The sequence below is a fragment of the Ziziphus jujuba genome, chromosome 6 (assembly GCF_031755915.1).
Source record: "Ziziphus jujuba cultivar Dongzao chromosome 6, ASM3175591v1".
Lineage (NCBI taxonomy): Eukaryota > Viridiplantae > Streptophyta > Magnoliopsida > Rosales > Rhamnaceae > Ziziphus > Ziziphus jujuba.
This window is the reverse complement of record NC_083384.1, coordinates 31,759,845-31,779,150: the sequence shown is the minus strand read 5'-3', so window position 1 is coordinate 31,779,150 and position 19,306 is coordinate 31,759,845. Positions and strand designations below refer to the sequence as shown.

Sequence of the window (19,306 nt, the reverse complement as noted above, 5' to 3'; positions counted from 1 at the left end):
ATATGCCTACCGTTAAATTATATTAGTTTAAAGATTGGGACCATTTGACAAAAATTCTTATCAAAAATATTGGTACAAGGAACAAGTCTATTAAGTAATAGGGCTAATTGTTAAATTGAATCTTGAAGTTTGGAATTATTTTTAATTAAATTCTAAAGTTTCAAATTTGTTACAAATTAATCGAATTGAATAACGATATTAATTTTTTATTGTTAGATGTCATAATTCAGTTTTTGGCAAAAAAACAAAAAATTTGAAATTCTTATTTTTTATATTTTATATTTATGGTATTTTATTTAAAAAATTATATTCAATACTATTTTTTTTAAATTAAAATTTCAAAAAATTAATATTTTTTGAATCTAAAATTAGATAAAAAATAAAAATAAAATCAAAATAATCGGTGTAATAAAAAATTTTATTAGACAAAAATTAAATAAAATAATTTTATTAGACCAAAAATTAATAATATCTTTTACACCGAAACCATAAATAAAATTAAACCAAAATTACAAGAATAAGAATTAGACTTAAAATTAGACAAAAAGACAATTAAAATTGAAATTTTTGCTCTAATAAAAATATTTTTTATTAATTCAAAAATTAAATAAAATAATTTTAGACAAAAAATTTATCATAATTTTCTATAACCAAATTATTAAAAAAAAAAAAAGAAGACAAAAACAAAATAAGAATAAGAATCAATTTTAATTTGTATGCTTTTTTTTTTCCGTCTAATATAAATTTATTAGTATTAATTTTAATTTTTTTTCTTTTTATTTGATCTAATAATTTATTTTTATTATTTTTATATCCTTATATTTTTTTTAAGCAAAAGTGGTTTATTATATTTCTAATTTTTTTATAGTTGTTCATTGGTTGTAGAATCCAATAATTTGCAAGTAAGTGTACATAGATAGATAAGAAAAATAAAAAAAATCATAAAATTTAAAATTTATTTTTATTTTTTTGTCTAATTTTTTGTCTAACTTTTATTTTTTTTATTTTGGACTAATTTTTTTATGGTTTGGGCATAAAAAATTATAATTAATTTTTGGCCTATTAAAATTATTTTATATAGGTTTTGCTCTAATAAAAATATTTTTACTAGGCCAAAATTTCAATTTTATTTTAAATATTTATCTTTGACCTAATTTTTTGTAAAAAATGTTAAATTTTTTTAAAAATTTTAGTTTAAATAAAATAAAATTAGATACAATTTTTCAAATAAAAATCATAAATAATAAAATGAAAAAATAAGGAAATTATTTAAAAAAATGTTGTTTATTTTTTGTTAAAAATGAATTATGACATTGGCATAATATTAGCATATTGACATCATCTAAAGATAAAATTACCATTATTAGTTAATTGGGCTGATTTACAACAAATTTGAGACTTCAAAATTCAATTCAAGCAATTCCAAATTTAGGATTTAATTCACATAAGCTTGAAATTTTAGAATACTATTTAGCAATTAACCTTAATTAATATCATAATGTGGCACTGTAGCCCAACCCTATTTAACTGTACAATTATTTTCCCCCAACCCTATACCCTATGTAACTGTACAATTATTTTCCCCTCATATATATCGTAGCTGAAGCAAAATAATTGACCAGATTATTAGCTAGGCCCTTACATTTGAATATCTCACCTTGTTAAAATTAACCACTTATGATTAATTATTTAAAAAATCAAAAACAGTTTTTAAGTACATGCCTGGTCCACTAGATCTAGATCTAATTAGTTCTGAAATATAGCAACGTGAGTAATAAATAATGGTGAAATGCTTTTACTAATAAGTCCCTCGTTACCCGAAAATACGACATTCTATTTAAGCTTGAAATACGCTGTCTAGAGGAAAAAGAAAAACTAATCAAGCTTGAAACACGGTATAAAATTGAATTTTCCAATTTAATAATGATAAAGTCAAAACATTTAATAAAATTATTTTCCAAATGATATGAAATTAATATAATAAATGTTTATTTTTTCTAAAAAAATTAGTTTTTTTAAAAAAAATTTATGCATTTATAATATATATATATAACATGGTGGCAGTGTTAGGTCAGAGTAGGGTCAAGTCGTATTGAAGGGTATACTTATAGTTGAGAATTTTAAAAGAAAATTCAAAAGAAAAATTAATGGATAGTGAATTGGTATATATATCAACAAAATTATCTTTTATAACCAAATTGGGTGTATGAACGGTCAATCACTACATGTAAACAATGCTGAGTCTTGTTATTATTATTTATTTTTGCTTCAAGGCAATGCTGGTTCTTGATGGTTATATAAATTGACGTAGCATGATCTTAATTGATTGCATGTTTTTCCATTAATTATGGCTAATATCATCAATGTCAATTTTTAAAAACTTAAATAAGTAAATATATAATATTGCCTTTCTATTTAAATTTTGATGTCTTAATTAAGTAAGTAAATATATAATATTGCCTTTCTATTTAAAGTTTGATGTCTTAATCAAGATAATTACTAATCTATACTAGACAGATCATAGGATATATATACATACATATATATATATATATATATATAAAGTATATTATGTATACAAACTATTCCTAAATAATTATGATATTTAATTTGGTTGTTATATGGATATTCATAAGTTTTAATTCATAGATTGTCATCTATAAGCGAAATATTAATAATAATTTTTTAAAAAATTATTGTTTAAATATATACTTGTAAATTCAAAATGTGTAGACATTTGAAAAACTCTTTATATATATATATATATATATATAGAGAGAGAGAGAGAGAGAGAAAACTGCATAAATCGTACCCATATTCTCACTCATACATTTTAATGTAAAACCAAAGATTAGAAATTTGGACACATACATAATCATGGGGCTATTGGACGTCATGACGTTTGAAGATGGTATATTACTATATCTATTATGCATGTCGACACACTATATAATATTGTTTCACCTATCGCAGAGGACAAGAAAAATTTTTGACCTAACAAATATTATATATATAATAGAAATCAGAAACAATAAAGCGACATGGTTAATTAGCTGGAGTGCCTTATTTGACAAGAATGTCTATTTATATATGCTTCTAATGTCTATTTATATATGCTTCTTTGTTAAACAAATAAATCATTTACGGCATGTTTTTTCTCTTTTTTATTATTATTATTTTATCATTTTATTATTTGTCTATGTTACCGAAATAATTTGTAGGTTTCAAGTATATGTTTATCTTTCCTGGTTGATAGTAAGAATTTTTCTATCGGATTAGATGTTTTTGGGTACGTATTGTGCAAAAATGCTCTAGGATATATCAAGATTACCTTTTTATATAGTTACAGGAACATTGTACCCTTTTTTTTGTTTTTTTTGCTGAGATACAGGAACATTGTACTTCAGTATAAGGAAAGCTACATTTGATATATATTTTAAAGGGATCCAACCCTTTGATGGCTCGAATTAATTTGGTAAGTAGCTCATTGCTTGCTTGTATCCATGATCTTGATTAATCAAAGTATACACGCATACACATAGTCTACGTTTAAACACAGAAAGTCATATCCAAACGACCAAAAAACTTAGGTTAAAATTGAAATGATTCTTAGGACGGTGATAAAAAATTTTCGGTACATTAAGGGGATGGGATGGGAGCATGTGACCACGAGACATGCTGCAATAAATATTAATTAGAGGTTTTGGGACGTTTATCTATATCACAAAGACAAACATCTTACATGTATATTAATGAGTTAGGCATGCATTTTATCGAAACAAATAAAAATTATAAGATACATAAGTTAGGCATGCAACTTCCCATATATTATTAACGATGCACAAATACAATATGAAATCAATTAATTATAGACACATTTTGTAAAGAAAAAGTGGATGAGAAAATATGTGTGTACCTAGAATTTCGGTTGGGCAAGAAAAGTAGCCACAACAGTTTTTAATTTTTAATTTTTCATTTATTTTCTTTTGGTTTGCAAATCAGGACAGAAGAAATTAACAATCAAACTTTCAAATTGAATATTATTAAAAAAATAAAAAAAAGAGAGGCGTAAAAAAGGAAGGTTTTATATATATATATATATATATATATATGTTGGCTACGCATTTGCTGAGCAGAAATAGTTTCTATACCTGGGAGTTGAACCACCACCTACCTTTTTCCTTGGCCAACAAACGATGTTAAATGTAACAATGAATTCATTAATCTGCTTTCTTTTTTTTTTTTTTTCTTTTGGGTGTGAGTGACTTTTTGGGTTTGTCATTTGTCAAAGTCTCTCAGTCTCTATCTCTCTCTTGATCTTGTCTGTGTCTCCTCCTCTTCCATTTAAGTAATTGGAGAGAAGCATTAACCCACACGCTTTCATCACATGATCATATATACAGAGAGGAGAGGGCTAATCTAACAAGTCTGGGCATGCTCATGGTGGGCTACTGCTTCCACCACCTCCCTATTTGCAGAATATCGTGACTCCCTTGCCCTCTCTATTTCTTCTTGTCTTCCCCTTTTTCCAACTCTTAATCTGGTAGAGCATTGTTTGTTTTTGCATATTAACCCAATAATAAACACAACATTCCTCTCGCATCGATTCTTCCAATGTCTTCTCATATCTATTAACCCAATGATGTCTTCTCATATCTATTAACCCAATGACTTTTTTTAATATCTTCACCTTGTCAATAATATTCTTATTCTCATTCTCATTCTGATCTCTCTTCTCTCTCTCTCTCTGTGTCTTTGCAAATCAAATTATGACTTCCATTATGGCCAAAACCAGATCGGCTTTAACATTAACTGGCAGGGCTATCAACAAAGCCGTGAGCTTCATTGTCTTCTCTGTTCTAGACCTTCTGGATCTCCTGCTCTGTTTCGTATATAAAGTGGCCGATTTCTTCATTGAATCGGAATGGAAGCCCTGTTACTGTTCCTCCTCGAAGGAAGCCATCACAAGCAGCGGCAAAATCTTGGTGTCTGAACAAGGCGAGTCTAAGGTTGTGTGCCTCACTTCGACCAAGCTTCAGTTGGAGGAGATCTCCGACACTTTGTACACCCGCCCTTGTTTGGTGTCCGAGGTCTCCAAGCTGACCGTCAATGAGCTGAAGCGCCTAACAGCGGACGCAACCATTAACGTCCAATCCTGCGCCGACAAGATGAAGAAAGGGTCGGTTCGGTCCACATTCTCGGTTAAATCCACCATTGTTGAAATGCTTCAAGGAAAAATGGGTCGGCCCAAATCCCAACCCATTCCAAGATGGTCCGACTGTGATTGTAAATTTTGCAACCGTTGGACATCTTCTAGCAAAGATACCCTCTTTGTTAGAACACAAGGACGTAAAGGTAAAATTAATCAATAAAACCATTTTATGTTATTTATTTATTTATTTTTTACATATAGTTTTTTTTCTTCTTTTTTTTTTTTGGGGGGGGGGGAAGAAAATTAATTTATGAAGTTGAAGTTGATAACACGGGGTTGCTTTAAATATGATGTCAGACACAGCACGAGAAGACGTGCTCTTCATTCACGGCTTCATATCGTCCTCAGCGTTTTGGACGGAGACATTATTTCCCAACTTTTCAAGCGCCGCGAAATCAACGTACCGGTTCTTTGCAATTGATTTATTGGGGTTCGGGAGGAGTCCAAAGCCGACGGACTCTCTATACACACTGAGAGAACATTTGGACATGATAGAGCGGTCCGTCTTAGAAGCCCACAATGTGAAGTCGTTTCACATAGTGGCCCATTCTTTGGGCTGCATATTGGCCCTGGCTATTGCCGTCAAGCACCCTGGGTCAGTCAAGTCCCTAACCTTGCTGGCACCTGTAAGTCAAGTCTTATTTATTTATTTATTTATTTATTTATTTTTTTTTGGGGGTAATTTATTGGTTGGAATATTAAATTTAAATTTAAAAAAATATGAAAAAGGAGTAAAATGAAAATGATGGGAATATGATATTCATATTATGCAGCCATATTATCCAGTAGCCAAGGGAGAACAAGCGACACAATATGTGATGAGGAGGGTGGCCCCAAGGCTTGTTTGGCCGGCGATTGCATTTGGGGCATCGCTTGCGTGTTGGTACGAGCACATCAGCCGTACGATTTGCTTATTAATTTGCAAGAACCACCGCTTTGTGGAGTTTCTCGTAAAGCTACTCACTCGAAACAGGTAACATTTTTCAAACCCACCACCACTCCACATCACCAACTTTATCAACTTCGCTGCTCTATTCGCTCAACCTTTAACCAAACCACCCCTTTCTTTTTTTTTTTATTCAAATTATATATATATACACATATATATTATAAAAGTACAAAGAAATATCATGAATTTCTTTGCATTGAATATTGATTGGTCCATAAATAAAAACGGATCAAACACATCTTCAACCACGTGGATGCATCAGCCAATCAATGTGAAACAGTTGGTGATCCACCGGCAAACCCACAATTATTAATATTTAGTTTGTCTTTTTTTTTTTCTTCTTTTTTTTTCTAATAATCCTTTCCAGTAAAATGAAATAGTCAAATCTCAAAATGATTAAAATCACTATTTAACGTTTGGCCAAATACTGTGCAATTAGTTTTGCATGGTGTTGCTTTTGAAAAAATCATTTAAAGAATCATAGAATGGATGATTTAAAAAAAAAATTACTTATCAAAATGGAAGTGATTCTTAAAAATATATACCAAACAAACAAACTAGAAGGCGGTGGTATGGTAAGGTACATTTTGTGGCATATAATTAAATTAATTAGGATGGAATGGAAGCCTAATATAATTAACTTCAATCTCCCTGCAAAAAAATAAAAATAAATAAATAAATAAATAAAGTTAAACGGGATTGGTGTCTATGTATGTACGTTGTCTTCACTACACTACACACGTCACTATAAAATATTTCACATCATGAGGGACCCTCGTGAAGTTGAGCAAAATTTTCCAACTTCCACAAGTAAGGCTTCATTCTCTAGCAAACAAATAGGATCCACACATATAATTCCACATGAGTCCCACTTGTTTGCGAGATTGTACTCCCGCAAGTAGGATACAGATTTTTTACATGAAGTTCAATGTTTTTAAATATTTTTATTGACTATGTTGTTGGAGTCACGTGACAATTACCTTCACTTTACTTCGAAGTCCATCTGTCCTTTTATATATGTTCCCTCCTAAATTATATGCATATATATATGTATGTAGGTGACCCACTAGAATGCATATTGGTAAACGGGGGACCTTCATATTGCTAGAATATACATCTGTTTTTTAAACCAAAAAATGATTTTCTACGATGAAATATACGTACAATGTATATATATATATAATATTAGAATCATTAATTTTTTTTTTATCAAATAACATAATAAATTATATTATTTAATTAATTAATTTACTTAAGAGTTTATTTTTTTTATATTTAGATTTAAAAATATATCTTAAATGAAGATTAATAAGGCAATAAAAAGAGAAAGAGAGAGAGAGAGAGAGAGAGAGGAAAAAATAAAAATAAAAATAAAAAGGAGAAAGAGAAACGAGTGATTGCTAAAACCCAAATGGAAAAGAAATATAGAAGATAGGGGTAGGTTGAGGAATTGAATTAAATTGGAGAAAAAGAGGTTGGGTTGGGTACTTGGCATTAATTAATATGCCAATTCTTCTCCGTTCCTTGAGGGACTTGGGTCAAATATCGTTCAGAGTATAGTTGCAATCTACCGAGACACGTACTATAAGTGCTTCTCTTAAATTCTATTTTCTTTATTTTTCATTTATTGTTACTCTGCTAGCCTATGAATATGATGCTGCTCGTCAATTTTTTCTACTCCAAAAATTAATATATGTTCCATTTTCTTTTTCTTAAAAAAAAAATTTTAAAAAAAGGCTCTAATTATGCTCTTGGATAGTGACTCCTATCTACCATCTGATTATTGACTTGAATTTATATAATAACAATGTGTGAAAATAATAATAATAATAATAATACGTGCAGGATGAGGACGTTCTTGCTAGAAGGGTTTTTCTGCCACACCCACAACGCAGCGTGGCACACACTGCACAACGTAATATTTGGGACAGCAGGGAAAATGGATGCATATTTGGAAGCAGTAAGAGAACAGCTTAATTGCAGCGTGAATGTGTTTCATGGCAAGGACGATGAACTTATTCCATTAGAATGTAGCTACAATCTCCAGTCGAGAGTTCCAAGGGCTCGTGTCAAAGTCATCGACAACAAGGACCACATCACTATCGTCGTTGGCAGGCAAAAAGCCTTTGCTAGGGAGCTCGAGGAGATTTGGACCAATTCATCCTCATCATCATGATCTTTTATGTTTAAGACCTATTCTTCTTATTCACCCCCCCAAAAAAAAAAGAAAAGAAAAATCATCTATTCTTCTTCTTCTTCTTACCAAAAATATAAAAAATATATATATAGTGTGGAAAATTGTTTTTGAAGCACCGGAGGTCCGTCTAGAGTCAAGTCATATAATGTCTTTCCAATCCCATGAAGTGGGTAAAATATATATATATATATATATATATATAGCCTAAAGTTGGCAACTTTCTATTTTTTTGCTTACTTTTTTTCTTCTTCTTTTTTAATGCGAAGGAATTATTATTACCTAGGCAATCAGCTAGCTAGCTAGCTAGCTATTTCAATGTGCAAATTATCAATACTCAAGGTATATTACTTGTTAGGCTTTGAAATGTATGTTCAATATCAATTTGAAGCTATAAAAAGTGAATATATTACTATATTAAGTTTTTAAAACTCGCACGGAATATTATTAATTTAAAGCTTTCATAAAGATGCAAATGTTGTTATTTCAAAAAAAAAAAAAAAAAAAAACCAAATTTTGTTTTGTCAAATAATCTTTGAAGTTCCACTTTTCGCTTGATTTGCATAAATGAAACAAAGGATTTTCACCATATAACGTGTAAAGAAAGAACAAACAATTAATTAAACATGCAGGTTCATATACATATATACACACATACACACATGGTCCACACTCGAGGACGTAGATTCATAAGAGGCGGTGCGGCATAAATGAGATACAAGAGGACTTAGCTGCTTGTTTTTCTTCTACTTCTTTCTCTGAGCAGTTTCTATTAATTTTTCCTACTTTTTAGAGGCAATTATTTATTTTAGAGGCAATTATTTATTGATAACTTCTTCTACGTATAACAAATTACGTCAATTTAATTAATTATTCCTGCCCCATGAATCAGACCTATCATTGTTGCTCACAGGTCTTTACTTTTTTTTTTTTCTTTTTTTTTTTTTTCCTTTTTCTTTTTGGTGAATTCCTCACTGGTCTTCTCTTTGACGAAATGTCTAGTGAATGAATTGTCATTCATTTCTCTCGTGTATATGCAAGTTAGAGTACTTGAACCCAATTGGACAAAATTGGGTTCAAAATTTGAGAGTCCAAAGACCAATATTGGAGCACGAGCTTCATATTTTCAATTATTTACGACACTATATTAGCTAAATATATGCAAGAAAACTACATATTTTTTAGGGTAACGATATATGTGTCCTTTTCACCCACGAAAAAAGAAAGGAGAAAAAATAAAAGATTTACACATGCACTTCAATATTTGATTGTGGCTTCCATAAGAAACTTTGCACATGTGGCTTCCATTAGAAACTTTGCATATAATTCCAACCAAATTAAGACTTGGAAGCGTTCGAAAAGTTTCTTGACATCATCAACGAATTTGTTCGTTTGCATGTTGCATGCTTTGAATCCATCCCTTCTCCTAGTTAGTCCTATCCAAAAATTTTTCATGGCCAATATTAATCCTCAATCACACCCCAATCCACTAACACCCCCCCCCCCCCCCCCGGGGCCTTCCTCCCAACACATAAATTTAACTTTGTTTCCTTCTTTTGGCAAACTTAGTGTGATTATTTTTAATATTGCTAAGAAAAATTTTGGACTAAAATTTATAAATTTTCTATATACATAATAGTGTTAATGGAAGTACCGCCAAGCACATGTTCTGACACATGGCATCTGAAGTTTCAATGCACCTCCCATCAAACCCATCTAACACCAAGTCCATTCTATTTCAAAACCTTCTACATCAATGGGTCCCACTGTGATTAATTTGGGTCTGATCAGATCAGCATCAGATGCCACTAGAATCCTGCATCTTGCCGGTGGATAGCTTGCTACTTTTTTACCATTTCAGTCATTAATGTGTATATCCTAGAACACCATATGGGATTTGAAACTCTAGTTTGAAGACTACAACTAAAATTGAGTCAGAGAGTTCATACTTGTCCAACCTCAAGCTCTGTGCAATCTGGCATTAGCAATTTCCATTGCATATTTCAAACTTAAAAAATTTAAAGGGAGTTTCCCTTTGAATTATGGTATGGGCTGGTTAAGCATATTTCTTTCTTTTGGGGGTTTGGTGGTAGGAAACAGCACTTAATGTAAAATATTGTTTTCACATGTCCCTTTTTTTTTTTTTTTGGTTGATCTTTTGCGCTAGCTTATGAGATGTTTTAAATTGCTACTAAGTTTTGGTTAGGTTGCACTATACATAACGTATCAGTTAATACTAATCGTCATCGTTCGATTGCCTAATGCCTATCAGAGTCTAAATATAATAAACATGTCTTTTCTTGTCGCTCTATTGGTTAGGTATTGAATGTTTGTCTTTATAAATTGTTGGAGATGCTTATTATAATTGAATTATATATATGTATATATAAAAGAACCTTTAGATGCATTTTCAACTGCATTTTTTTGTATTTATATTATAGTCATTAAACATTTAAATGCAAGGGAATACAAGAAAAATATTATTGAATCTTTATAATGGCCCCTACCTAGTTCTAAATGGCATGCACCAAATTATGGACAATGTAACTTTCATTATAATTTAAAGTGTATATATATATATACAGCGTTTTACATAACACCAAATTAGTTTTGGATTCTTCTTGGAAGGACATTTGTATATAAAAACTTTTAAAATACATGTAGCAATACAGATTTAATACCTGTTTTCCTCATTCTCTAAAGCTTTACTAGGTCTATTTGAATTCAATTCCTTAAGGCATTGACCAAAATAAGCATTTAAGACATTGATTTATTATTATCGTTATTTTTTTATTTTATTTTACATTAGTATCTAAGACATGTTCTTTCTTTTTTTTCTTTTTTTCTTTTTTTTTTTTTTAAATGGGTGAAATACAATATATATAAATATTCTTAATACATATACAGACAAGTTTTGGCTGTTGACTAACCAAATGATGTGATATATATTTATCTACAAAATAATATGTACAGTGGTTTTTGTCCAGAGGACTGGTGTTCGGGAAGGCTTGGTGAAAGAAAATAACCTAACTATTGCTACCTTTACTTAAAAAAGCGATCCATTTATATTTTACCCAAAAAAAAAAAAAAAGAGCGATCCATTTGTTACTTCCAATACTAACACATATATGTTACTGACTGATATACACACAAATTCTAATGCAGCAATAATTTTGGGTCCAAAGAGTGGTCGTAGAAAAACTTCAATGAAAATAAATCACCATGCGACATCCTCTGTACTGGGTCTTTCATCTTCAATTTCATGCTGATGAAGGGCATATTGTTTAACAAAAGCCTTGTGAAAAAAATTTGAAAATAAAAAGCATAAATCACGTTGTGCAATGTATACAGTTGTACATAAAGCCATGGTTTTTTCATGGTCCCGAGTCATGGGTCTTGGTCTCTTTTTCCTTTTATTTTGGCGATAAAATGGGCCTTGGTCTGGAATTGTAATTATTGTGGTCCTTCAATTTTTATTTTTTTTAAAAATTTTTTAATTCTTCTTACTATTAGAAGATTTTGATGTAAAGTTACAGTAGTACGTTGCCAATTAAAAAAGGATTTCATTTCATATAGTTATATGATATATAACCGAAAACTGAATCACATATATAAAGTTGATCCTAGCTGTTTTTCTTTTTCACCAAAAAATAAAAAATGGATACTTTTAAGCAATTTTTTTTTTTTTTTTTTTTTGGGTCAACACTAGTCATTACAATTAAAAAGGGGATTTCACAAAAACCAAACTTCAGGGTTCTTTAAACTTGGAGGTGTAATTTCGAGTGTTCTATCATTGGAATAAACGTATAAATATCTTTTAGACAATGTTCAATGTACCGAATTAATTGTCATTACCATTTTTCGTACCATCACTATGACAATCTTGAGATAGAAAACTTTTATACTTATGTCACACGTGTTTTTCGCTTACAATTAAACTAAAAAACAAAGAAAAAATCTGGCACATTCCACTTCCAGTCTCTGTTGAAATAAGGCCCACCACATAGGAGGTCCCATACACTTGAGAAAAGCCCAATCCTTAAAATCCTTTTTCATTCCATCATATAGCAGCTACATCACTGCGTGCAGCCCATGCCAAGCTAAAATTTCGGATTAATTGATAAATAAATTATTTAATAATGCTAAAGAGGGGAAAAAGAAAATTCGATAAAATATATATATATATATATTATATGCGAAATGTTAATTTAAATATTTATTATTAAAAAATTATTTTTAAAATTTTAATATAAAAAATAATAAAATTAAATATTCTAATTATAATTTGTTATATAAAATGGTGGTCGTTAATAATGGTAACAAATAATAAAACTCAAAGACAAAGTTATTTTTTTATCCATCATTACTTGTTATATATTATTATATTATACATAATTTTTGCCTCCTACATGGTGTTCCATTTTTATGCCTGAATTGTATACAAATATGGAATCTACTTAATTAGATTTTTAAAAGAAAATATCTTCATATTCAAATAATGGTATATCAATGTATAGAATTTTGCTTTCAGAAAAGAAAAGATTTAGAGTTCATCATCACCATAAAATGAACTTGAATAATTTCATATTATACTAGTAATGATTGGTTTATTAAGGAAAAAAAAAAAGATTGGTTAATTTCTTACACGTTATCTTTTTCTTCATCAACTTTTCTTTTTTAAAAAACTCTTTTCAAGCTCTATATCAATCATATATCTATATTTTTATCGAAATAAAATTTATTTTAACATTTAATGACTTCTATAGAAAGCTGATTGGGAACAAGGATTCAATATGTTTGTGCATATACCTTGTATTTTAATTAACAAGTTTAGCTAGATTGCATGATAACGACAAAACAAAACAAACAAATAAAAATAAAAATAACTTTTTTTTTTGCTTTCCTCCGTCTTTGTATTATTATTGACATTCAAATTTTATTCCATATGTTCTTGCTTCGGCTGTGAGTGTTCTTTGTAGACGATCAAGTTTACATGAATCCAAAATGAGATTGACATGAGATCCACATGATATGAACATATCTGTTCAATATGAAAGATGAAAATACTAGACATTCGTGACAATGAGTGTATATAAAATATATAAAATCTCTTTCTTAGAAAATAAGAGTTGGAGATTAGTTTGACAATTAGCACCACTAGTTTTCACCTAAGTAATATTATAAATTATTATTTCATAAATTAATTAATTAAAGGAGTACTTCTTTATTTCAAACCCATAAAACAAGCCAGTGAAACTTAAGTATAAATCTATTCTTTGTTTTGGTCATTGTCAAAACAATTCCCAGAAATGAATCTTATGTCAAACAAATTTTAAAATTTTATACAAAATTAAAAGGAAAAAAAAGAAAAAGAAAAAAGAAAGAACTTAATAATTTACAAATAGCCAATTTATGAGCTATTTCATATCGTGCGCCCGCATGAAGTATTTAAGCATGTTTAGCTTTCTTCCATAATTAATTATGGCATAGATTATCAAATCATATAAATATATATATATATATATATATATGTATGGTGATTATCATCAAGTCATCGGTGCAAGTGGTTAATAATTAATTAATTAATTAGAGTGTACTTTTTCTTTTTCACTCACATTTTTCTTTTTTAATTTGTTTTTGACAGACTTTGCGGGCCAATTAAGGAAAAGCAATACATGAATTAGCAGATGACGTTGATCTCTAAGTGTTTGAAAAAGTATATAAAATTAATTAAGAAACATGAACATAAGTTTGATCCAATAAGGTTTTGATTTCCCAAAAAAATGTACATATTCTCGCATCACAAACGTTTGATTGTATATGTTCCTTGATAGATATGCTGCGACAAACTAAGCACTTTCTGAAAGATCATATTATATATAATAGAAGGATGGACAAAAGTACAACGACATTATCTTTTATTCAAGCAAAAAAAAAAACGACATTATCTTTCATGTGTTCGTTTTCGAGCAGGATTTTTTTTTTCTTTTTTCTTTTTTTTTGGCACAAGGAAATTAACAAACTTTTACATGAATTGCACAAAAAGCTGCAAATATTAATTTGCTCAATCCGTCCTTATTCTGGATTAAAGCACCTAATCAAATCTCCATATCATATCATAAAAGAAACAAGTACTCTTAATTACAGAAAATTAGGAGGAGAATGAGAAATGATAATACGATGGCCAATATTGATATCATCATCTAGCAATGTGATTGATATATATATATATATATATGTATATATATATATATAACACGAAGGTGATGATGATTATATTTAATTGTGAAGAAGTCGGAGAATGGCATTTCTCATGGCTTCCTCACAAGTGAATCCCATAGGAACTCTTACGACGACATCATGGAGCATCAAGTCCTTGACGCTTGAAATGCTAACGTGGTAGATTTGGAATTCGAGGTCTCTGAGAGCGTTCATCAATCTAGCAGATGGATAATTGACGTCAGGGCACTGAACTCTGATCATGGCTTCCGACCCTACGATCCTCACGTCCACCTCCATTAACGAATTGGTTTCCGAAGACGACCTGCAGCTGCTGCTCGAGAAGGGCGGTGGCAGCCACAAGGATGATCTGTTATCAACAACTCCACTGGTACCACTACCCATTTGGATTTGGATTTGGGATGATGCTACTGCTGCAGCAGGAGCAGCTTGTTGTTCAAGTTTTGTTTCCAACTGCTTGATCTTGTCCTTGAGCTCTTTTATGTAAATCACCGCATCGTTTAGCAATGAAGCTTTGTCCATTTTGGACACATTCGGAACCACTGAGCGCAGAGCGTAGAATCGGTTGTTGAGCTTCTCACGACGCTGCCTCTCCGCTTCCACATGGTTGATTGGCGATTCCCTGCCGCACGCTACCGGTTTTCTCCCCCTCTTCTTAAGCCGGTTGTTGTCATTGTCCGCCGCGGCGCGGGTCGGAGATGCGAAATTCCCATCGGAATCAGAAGGTCCTGAGTCCGATGAGGAACCACCACCACCACCTCCAACGGCAGCAGCAGGATTAATATTAATAACTCCCGCGGAGGCTGCTTCTTTCTTTGTAATTCCGTTTTCAAGCAGGTTATGGGCATGACGATGATGATGGAGCATGATGGTGGGCTCCTTCTGGTCAATGACTCCGGAATGATCCCTCCCGGTCCCAATTTCAAGGAATGGAGCAAGATTAAGACTATTGGTATGAAGGTCCAGACCAACACGTTTTGGTGGGTTTGCAGCATTAATGTCGGAATTACCAAACAGAGATTTGGTGAGTTGAATCAAACTCCAGTCTTCTTTGATGGTGAAACAAGACCCCAATTCGATTACCCCACATGGAGTGGCTATGCAAACCAGAGTTTGAATCCCATGCATGCGAGCTTCTTTAACTCTGTCGCAATCGTAGAGTTGAAGCTGATGGGCTCCCGCCAACCAGACAAACGCTCGAGAGCTAAAAGCCCGCCCAAGAATCCCAGAGCCCACGCCGAATGACTGCGTTACGGAGACGGTGTAGAACCATTCGGAGTCGGTGACGTGGTCGCCGCCGCCACTGTCTTCCAATCTCTCAACATCCACGTTCTCTTCGAAAAGAGATTCAACTAATTCTCCGCTGAACATCACTCTCTGCTTCCTCTCCAAATCCACACCCCCAAATTTGCTCTGCTGCTCGTTCACTGCTCTGTTCATCGTTGCATGCCCTGCTGCTGATTTGTCTTTGTTGTTGCCCCTGAAATGCCCATCGCACCATGATAAAGTCACTCGCCCACTGTTGTCTTTATAAGCTTGCCAAAATATGGAGTATACCCACCATTCAGGCCGGCTTCTCACAATGAATTGGAGCCGGTTTTGAATTGTGGGTGGTATACTCTCTTGGCAAGCTGCTGACATCAGAGTGGATGATGAACACGACGACATAATCTCTTCCATGGGAATTCTTCCTTTTGCAAATCAAGAAAAATATTTAGCGAGCGAAATATTAATCGAATTGACGCCAATAAAAAGCAAAGTGGCCGGACAGTAGAAATTAAGCTAAGAGAGAAGGAAAATCAAGGTTGTGCATAGGAGTTCTGAAACATTAATCTGTTCATGTATGGTCTTGTATTTATAATGGGCATATGGGCGGGTTTAGTACCCATCCTTAGTTGTTTTTCATTTATGCATGCAGTACCATCTGGTGGGCTCTTGAGGTCTACTTTCAGGGTCCCAATACAGAGAAAGCTATCATATATCACTCTTTTTTTTTTTTCTTTTTTTTTTTTCTTTTTTTTTTTTCCTCCTTTTTCTTTAGGTCCTATTTTGTTAAAGTTGACTTCAAAAATTCCACAAAGTCATTTCCATTGCTACCGCGGGGTTAAGATGCGTTTCCCTTCACGTGTACGGGGTTATTTTTCAATTACAGTATTTAAATATCTTTACAAATTATTATTTTATATTATATGTTTAAGATTTGTTTACTTTTTGGTAATACAAGATGTGTCTACTTTTGGTGTTTAATTATTTATATTAACGCATATATAACAAAAGAACGTTTAAAAAAATAAAAAAATAAAAGGCCTTGTCAAAAGAAAATCATGATCTTATTACCCTTTGCTTGTTTTGTCGTGCATGACACCAAATGTCAGCTTTAACTATTTATAACTGTTCTCCGTACTAATTATAAGGTGAACCTAACTAAACTTCTTCCACCGTCAAATCTGATCTATGTATTAGATTCATTTAACTTTCATTTGTTTTGATTATGCATTTCCTTTGAGGTCAATAGGACATTCATGAAACCAAGTAAGGTGCATCGTCTTTTAGTTACGAATCGAGTGTTATTCAGGAAAAAAAAAAAAAATTGAGTGTTTTGGTTATGCATTAAACCAAAAAATAAAAAAATAAATTCATTCAATAATTTTTTTTTTTTTTAATACATGCATAGCCAATTAAACAATCTTATTTATTGATCCATATATATTATATCGAATGCTAGTTAATTTGTATACTTTCTCGATGTAGCTGTAAAGGGGTAAACAATATTTATCTTAATCATTAATTTAGTAAGTTGCTAGTTGGTATTGCTCAATTAAATTCAATTTTTATGTTTTTGTGCCAAACTAGACGAATTTACAGAGTAAACCATACATTGGACGACCTCTACAGTAGAGCTGAGAGCTCTTTCTTCTTTCTTCTGTCGAAATAACAACTTAATTTGCTCTAATTAATTAGAAAGAAAATATGATACTATCTACATAGGATACATTGTAACTCTTTTAAGAAAATCAAATCCAACAAGTAATTGTGGACAAATCAGTGTGCACAGAGAGGGAGAGAGAGAAAGAGAGCAGAGTGTGAAAAGTGAACCCTTTGCAAGAACATCTAAAACATGGACTTTCGGTAAAGTCAGGGTCAAGAAGCTTGCAGAAAGCAAACGAATCACGGAAATCAGCAAATGTGAATTATGTGCGTGCGATATCGAGAGAAGCATGGCAATAGACACTGACAAAAAATGGTCAAATTAATATGATTATATTAGACAAGCTAATTCAGAGATTTTGTAAAATTAAATTTTCCAACTCCTGCATCTCTTCTATGGTAGACCCACCATGATTCCACCATTATTGTTCTACATAGCGAATGATGTTGCTTATAGGGCTTCTATTTTTGTATCAGTACCACCATAATTTCTGTTAATTACACGCTTATTTTTTTATTTAAAAAATTAGACATGTCTAATATTATAACTGAAAATTTTTAGTCAGCATTTTGTTATGGAAAATGATATGCGTTTAGTATTTTGTAATTAAGTATAAGTCAGGCTTATATTAGAATGAATTTCAATATTTTTAATATCAGATATTGTTTTATTAATTTTAAATTATATCAAAAATTAAAATTTTAAATTTTAAAAATAATAGAATATAAATTTAGTATTATATTAAAATTCTATTTAAAAAAATAAATTCGATCAAAATTTAATAATTTAAATATTTACCTTTTATATGATCTAAAAGTTAAAAAAAAAAAGTTTTCAACTTTAGTCTTTTTTTTTTTTTCTCCATCCAAAAAACATTTTTTTTTTATTCTATACAGAAATAATGAATTGAGTTGGTATACGCATTTTTATGCTGCCATTGAAAGAGCTCTTCTAGCTATATTTTTTGGCTACTCCGCTCATTTTATAAAGTATTTTACAAAGTTTAATGGCAGTTATCTATTATTTGAAAAATTTTTTTTTCAAATTCATGTTTGTTTCTGTAAATTTTATAATAACTGATTTGTTTGGAAATATACATATCCATATTTTCCTATCGTGACAAATATTTTCTATCATTATTTGTGGATCTACTTCTATTTGTTAAAATGCGATCCAAGCAGGTTCAAGAGGAGCATATCTACCAAAGCAGATACGATTACCTTGATAACATAGATATTTCTTTCATCCTTTCTCTACTAAGTTAAAAAAATTTAGTTCTTTTCGGATTATAGTTGCTAGTTGATCTGTATTGATTCTACTGTGTGTGTGTGTGCGCGCGTGTGTGTAATATAATTTTATTTTTGAGTGGTATATGAGTTAAAATAGACGGCCCCACATGACTCATTGCTTCTATCTTCCAGAAGAGGGTGCCAAAATCACTATGCCAGACCGTAGCAGACTTGGAGTTCAACGTCTTGATCACAATATCACAATAATTACATTCTATTTCTTTCTTTTTTTCATATTCAAATTATTACCACTGCTTTTATTATTATGATTATTATTATTTTATTTTTCAAATTCCTTCTCTTTTTTTCTATTAAAATCAAATCTATAACGTCAGACTACATAAATGTCATCAAGACGGTTGATAAGTATGCGTTTTATTTCTATTATAACGGTTTCATTATCCCTCTCTTTAATTACTATCAAAGAAAACTATTATCTCTGTTTTGCCCATTCGATCAAAGTTGGCTTTCTCTTTTAAGTGATTGATACCTG

General features: G+C 31.0%; 2 protein-coding genes across 2 annotated transcripts; one reads left to right on the top strand and one right to left on the bottom strand.

Moving 5' to 3' along the window:
• Positions 1-4,168: 4,168 nt before the first annotated feature.
• On the top strand, positions 4,169-8,770 carry LOC107430049 (probable lysophospholipase BODYGUARD 3). The gene is made up of 4 exons (XM_048463444.2): positions 4,169-5,355; positions 5,510-5,838; positions 5,986-6,185; positions 8,007-8,770. The coding sequence occupies exons 1-4, from the start codon at positions 4,770-4,772 to the stop codon at positions 8,335-8,337; spliced, it is 1,446 nt and encodes a 481-aa protein (XP_048319401.2). The 5' UTR covers positions 4,169-4,769; the 3' UTR covers positions 8,338-8,770.
• Positions 8,771-14,574: 5,804 nt separating this feature from the next.
• On the bottom strand, positions 14,575-16,444 carry LOC107430065 (transcription factor MYC2). The gene has a single exon (XM_048464275.2). The coding sequence runs from the start codon at positions 16,273-16,275 to the stop codon at positions 14,635-14,637; it is 1,641 nt and encodes a 546-aa protein (XP_048320232.2). The 5' UTR covers positions 16,276-16,444; the 3' UTR covers positions 14,575-14,634.
• Between the last annotated feature and the right edge of the window lie 2,862 nt (positions 16,445-19,306).

Bases quoted from the DNA above. Each gene is read 5' to 3' on its own strand.
- LOC107430065 (XM_048464275.2), bottom strand. From the start codon at position 16,275: ATGGAAGAGATTATGTCGTCGTGTTCATCATCCACTCTGATGTCAGCA.
- LOC107430049 (XM_048463444.2), top strand. From the start codon at position 4,770: ATGACTTCCATTATGGCCAAAACCAGATCGGCTTTAACATTAACTGGC. The intron at 5,356-5,509 runs GTAAAATTAATC...ATATGATGTCAG, and splicing joins TAGAACACAAGGACGTAAAG to ACACAGCACGAGAAGACGTG. The intron at 6,186-8,006 runs GTAACATTTTTC...TAATACGTGCAG, and splicing joins AAGCTACTCACTCGAAACAG to GATGAGGACGTTCTTGCTAG.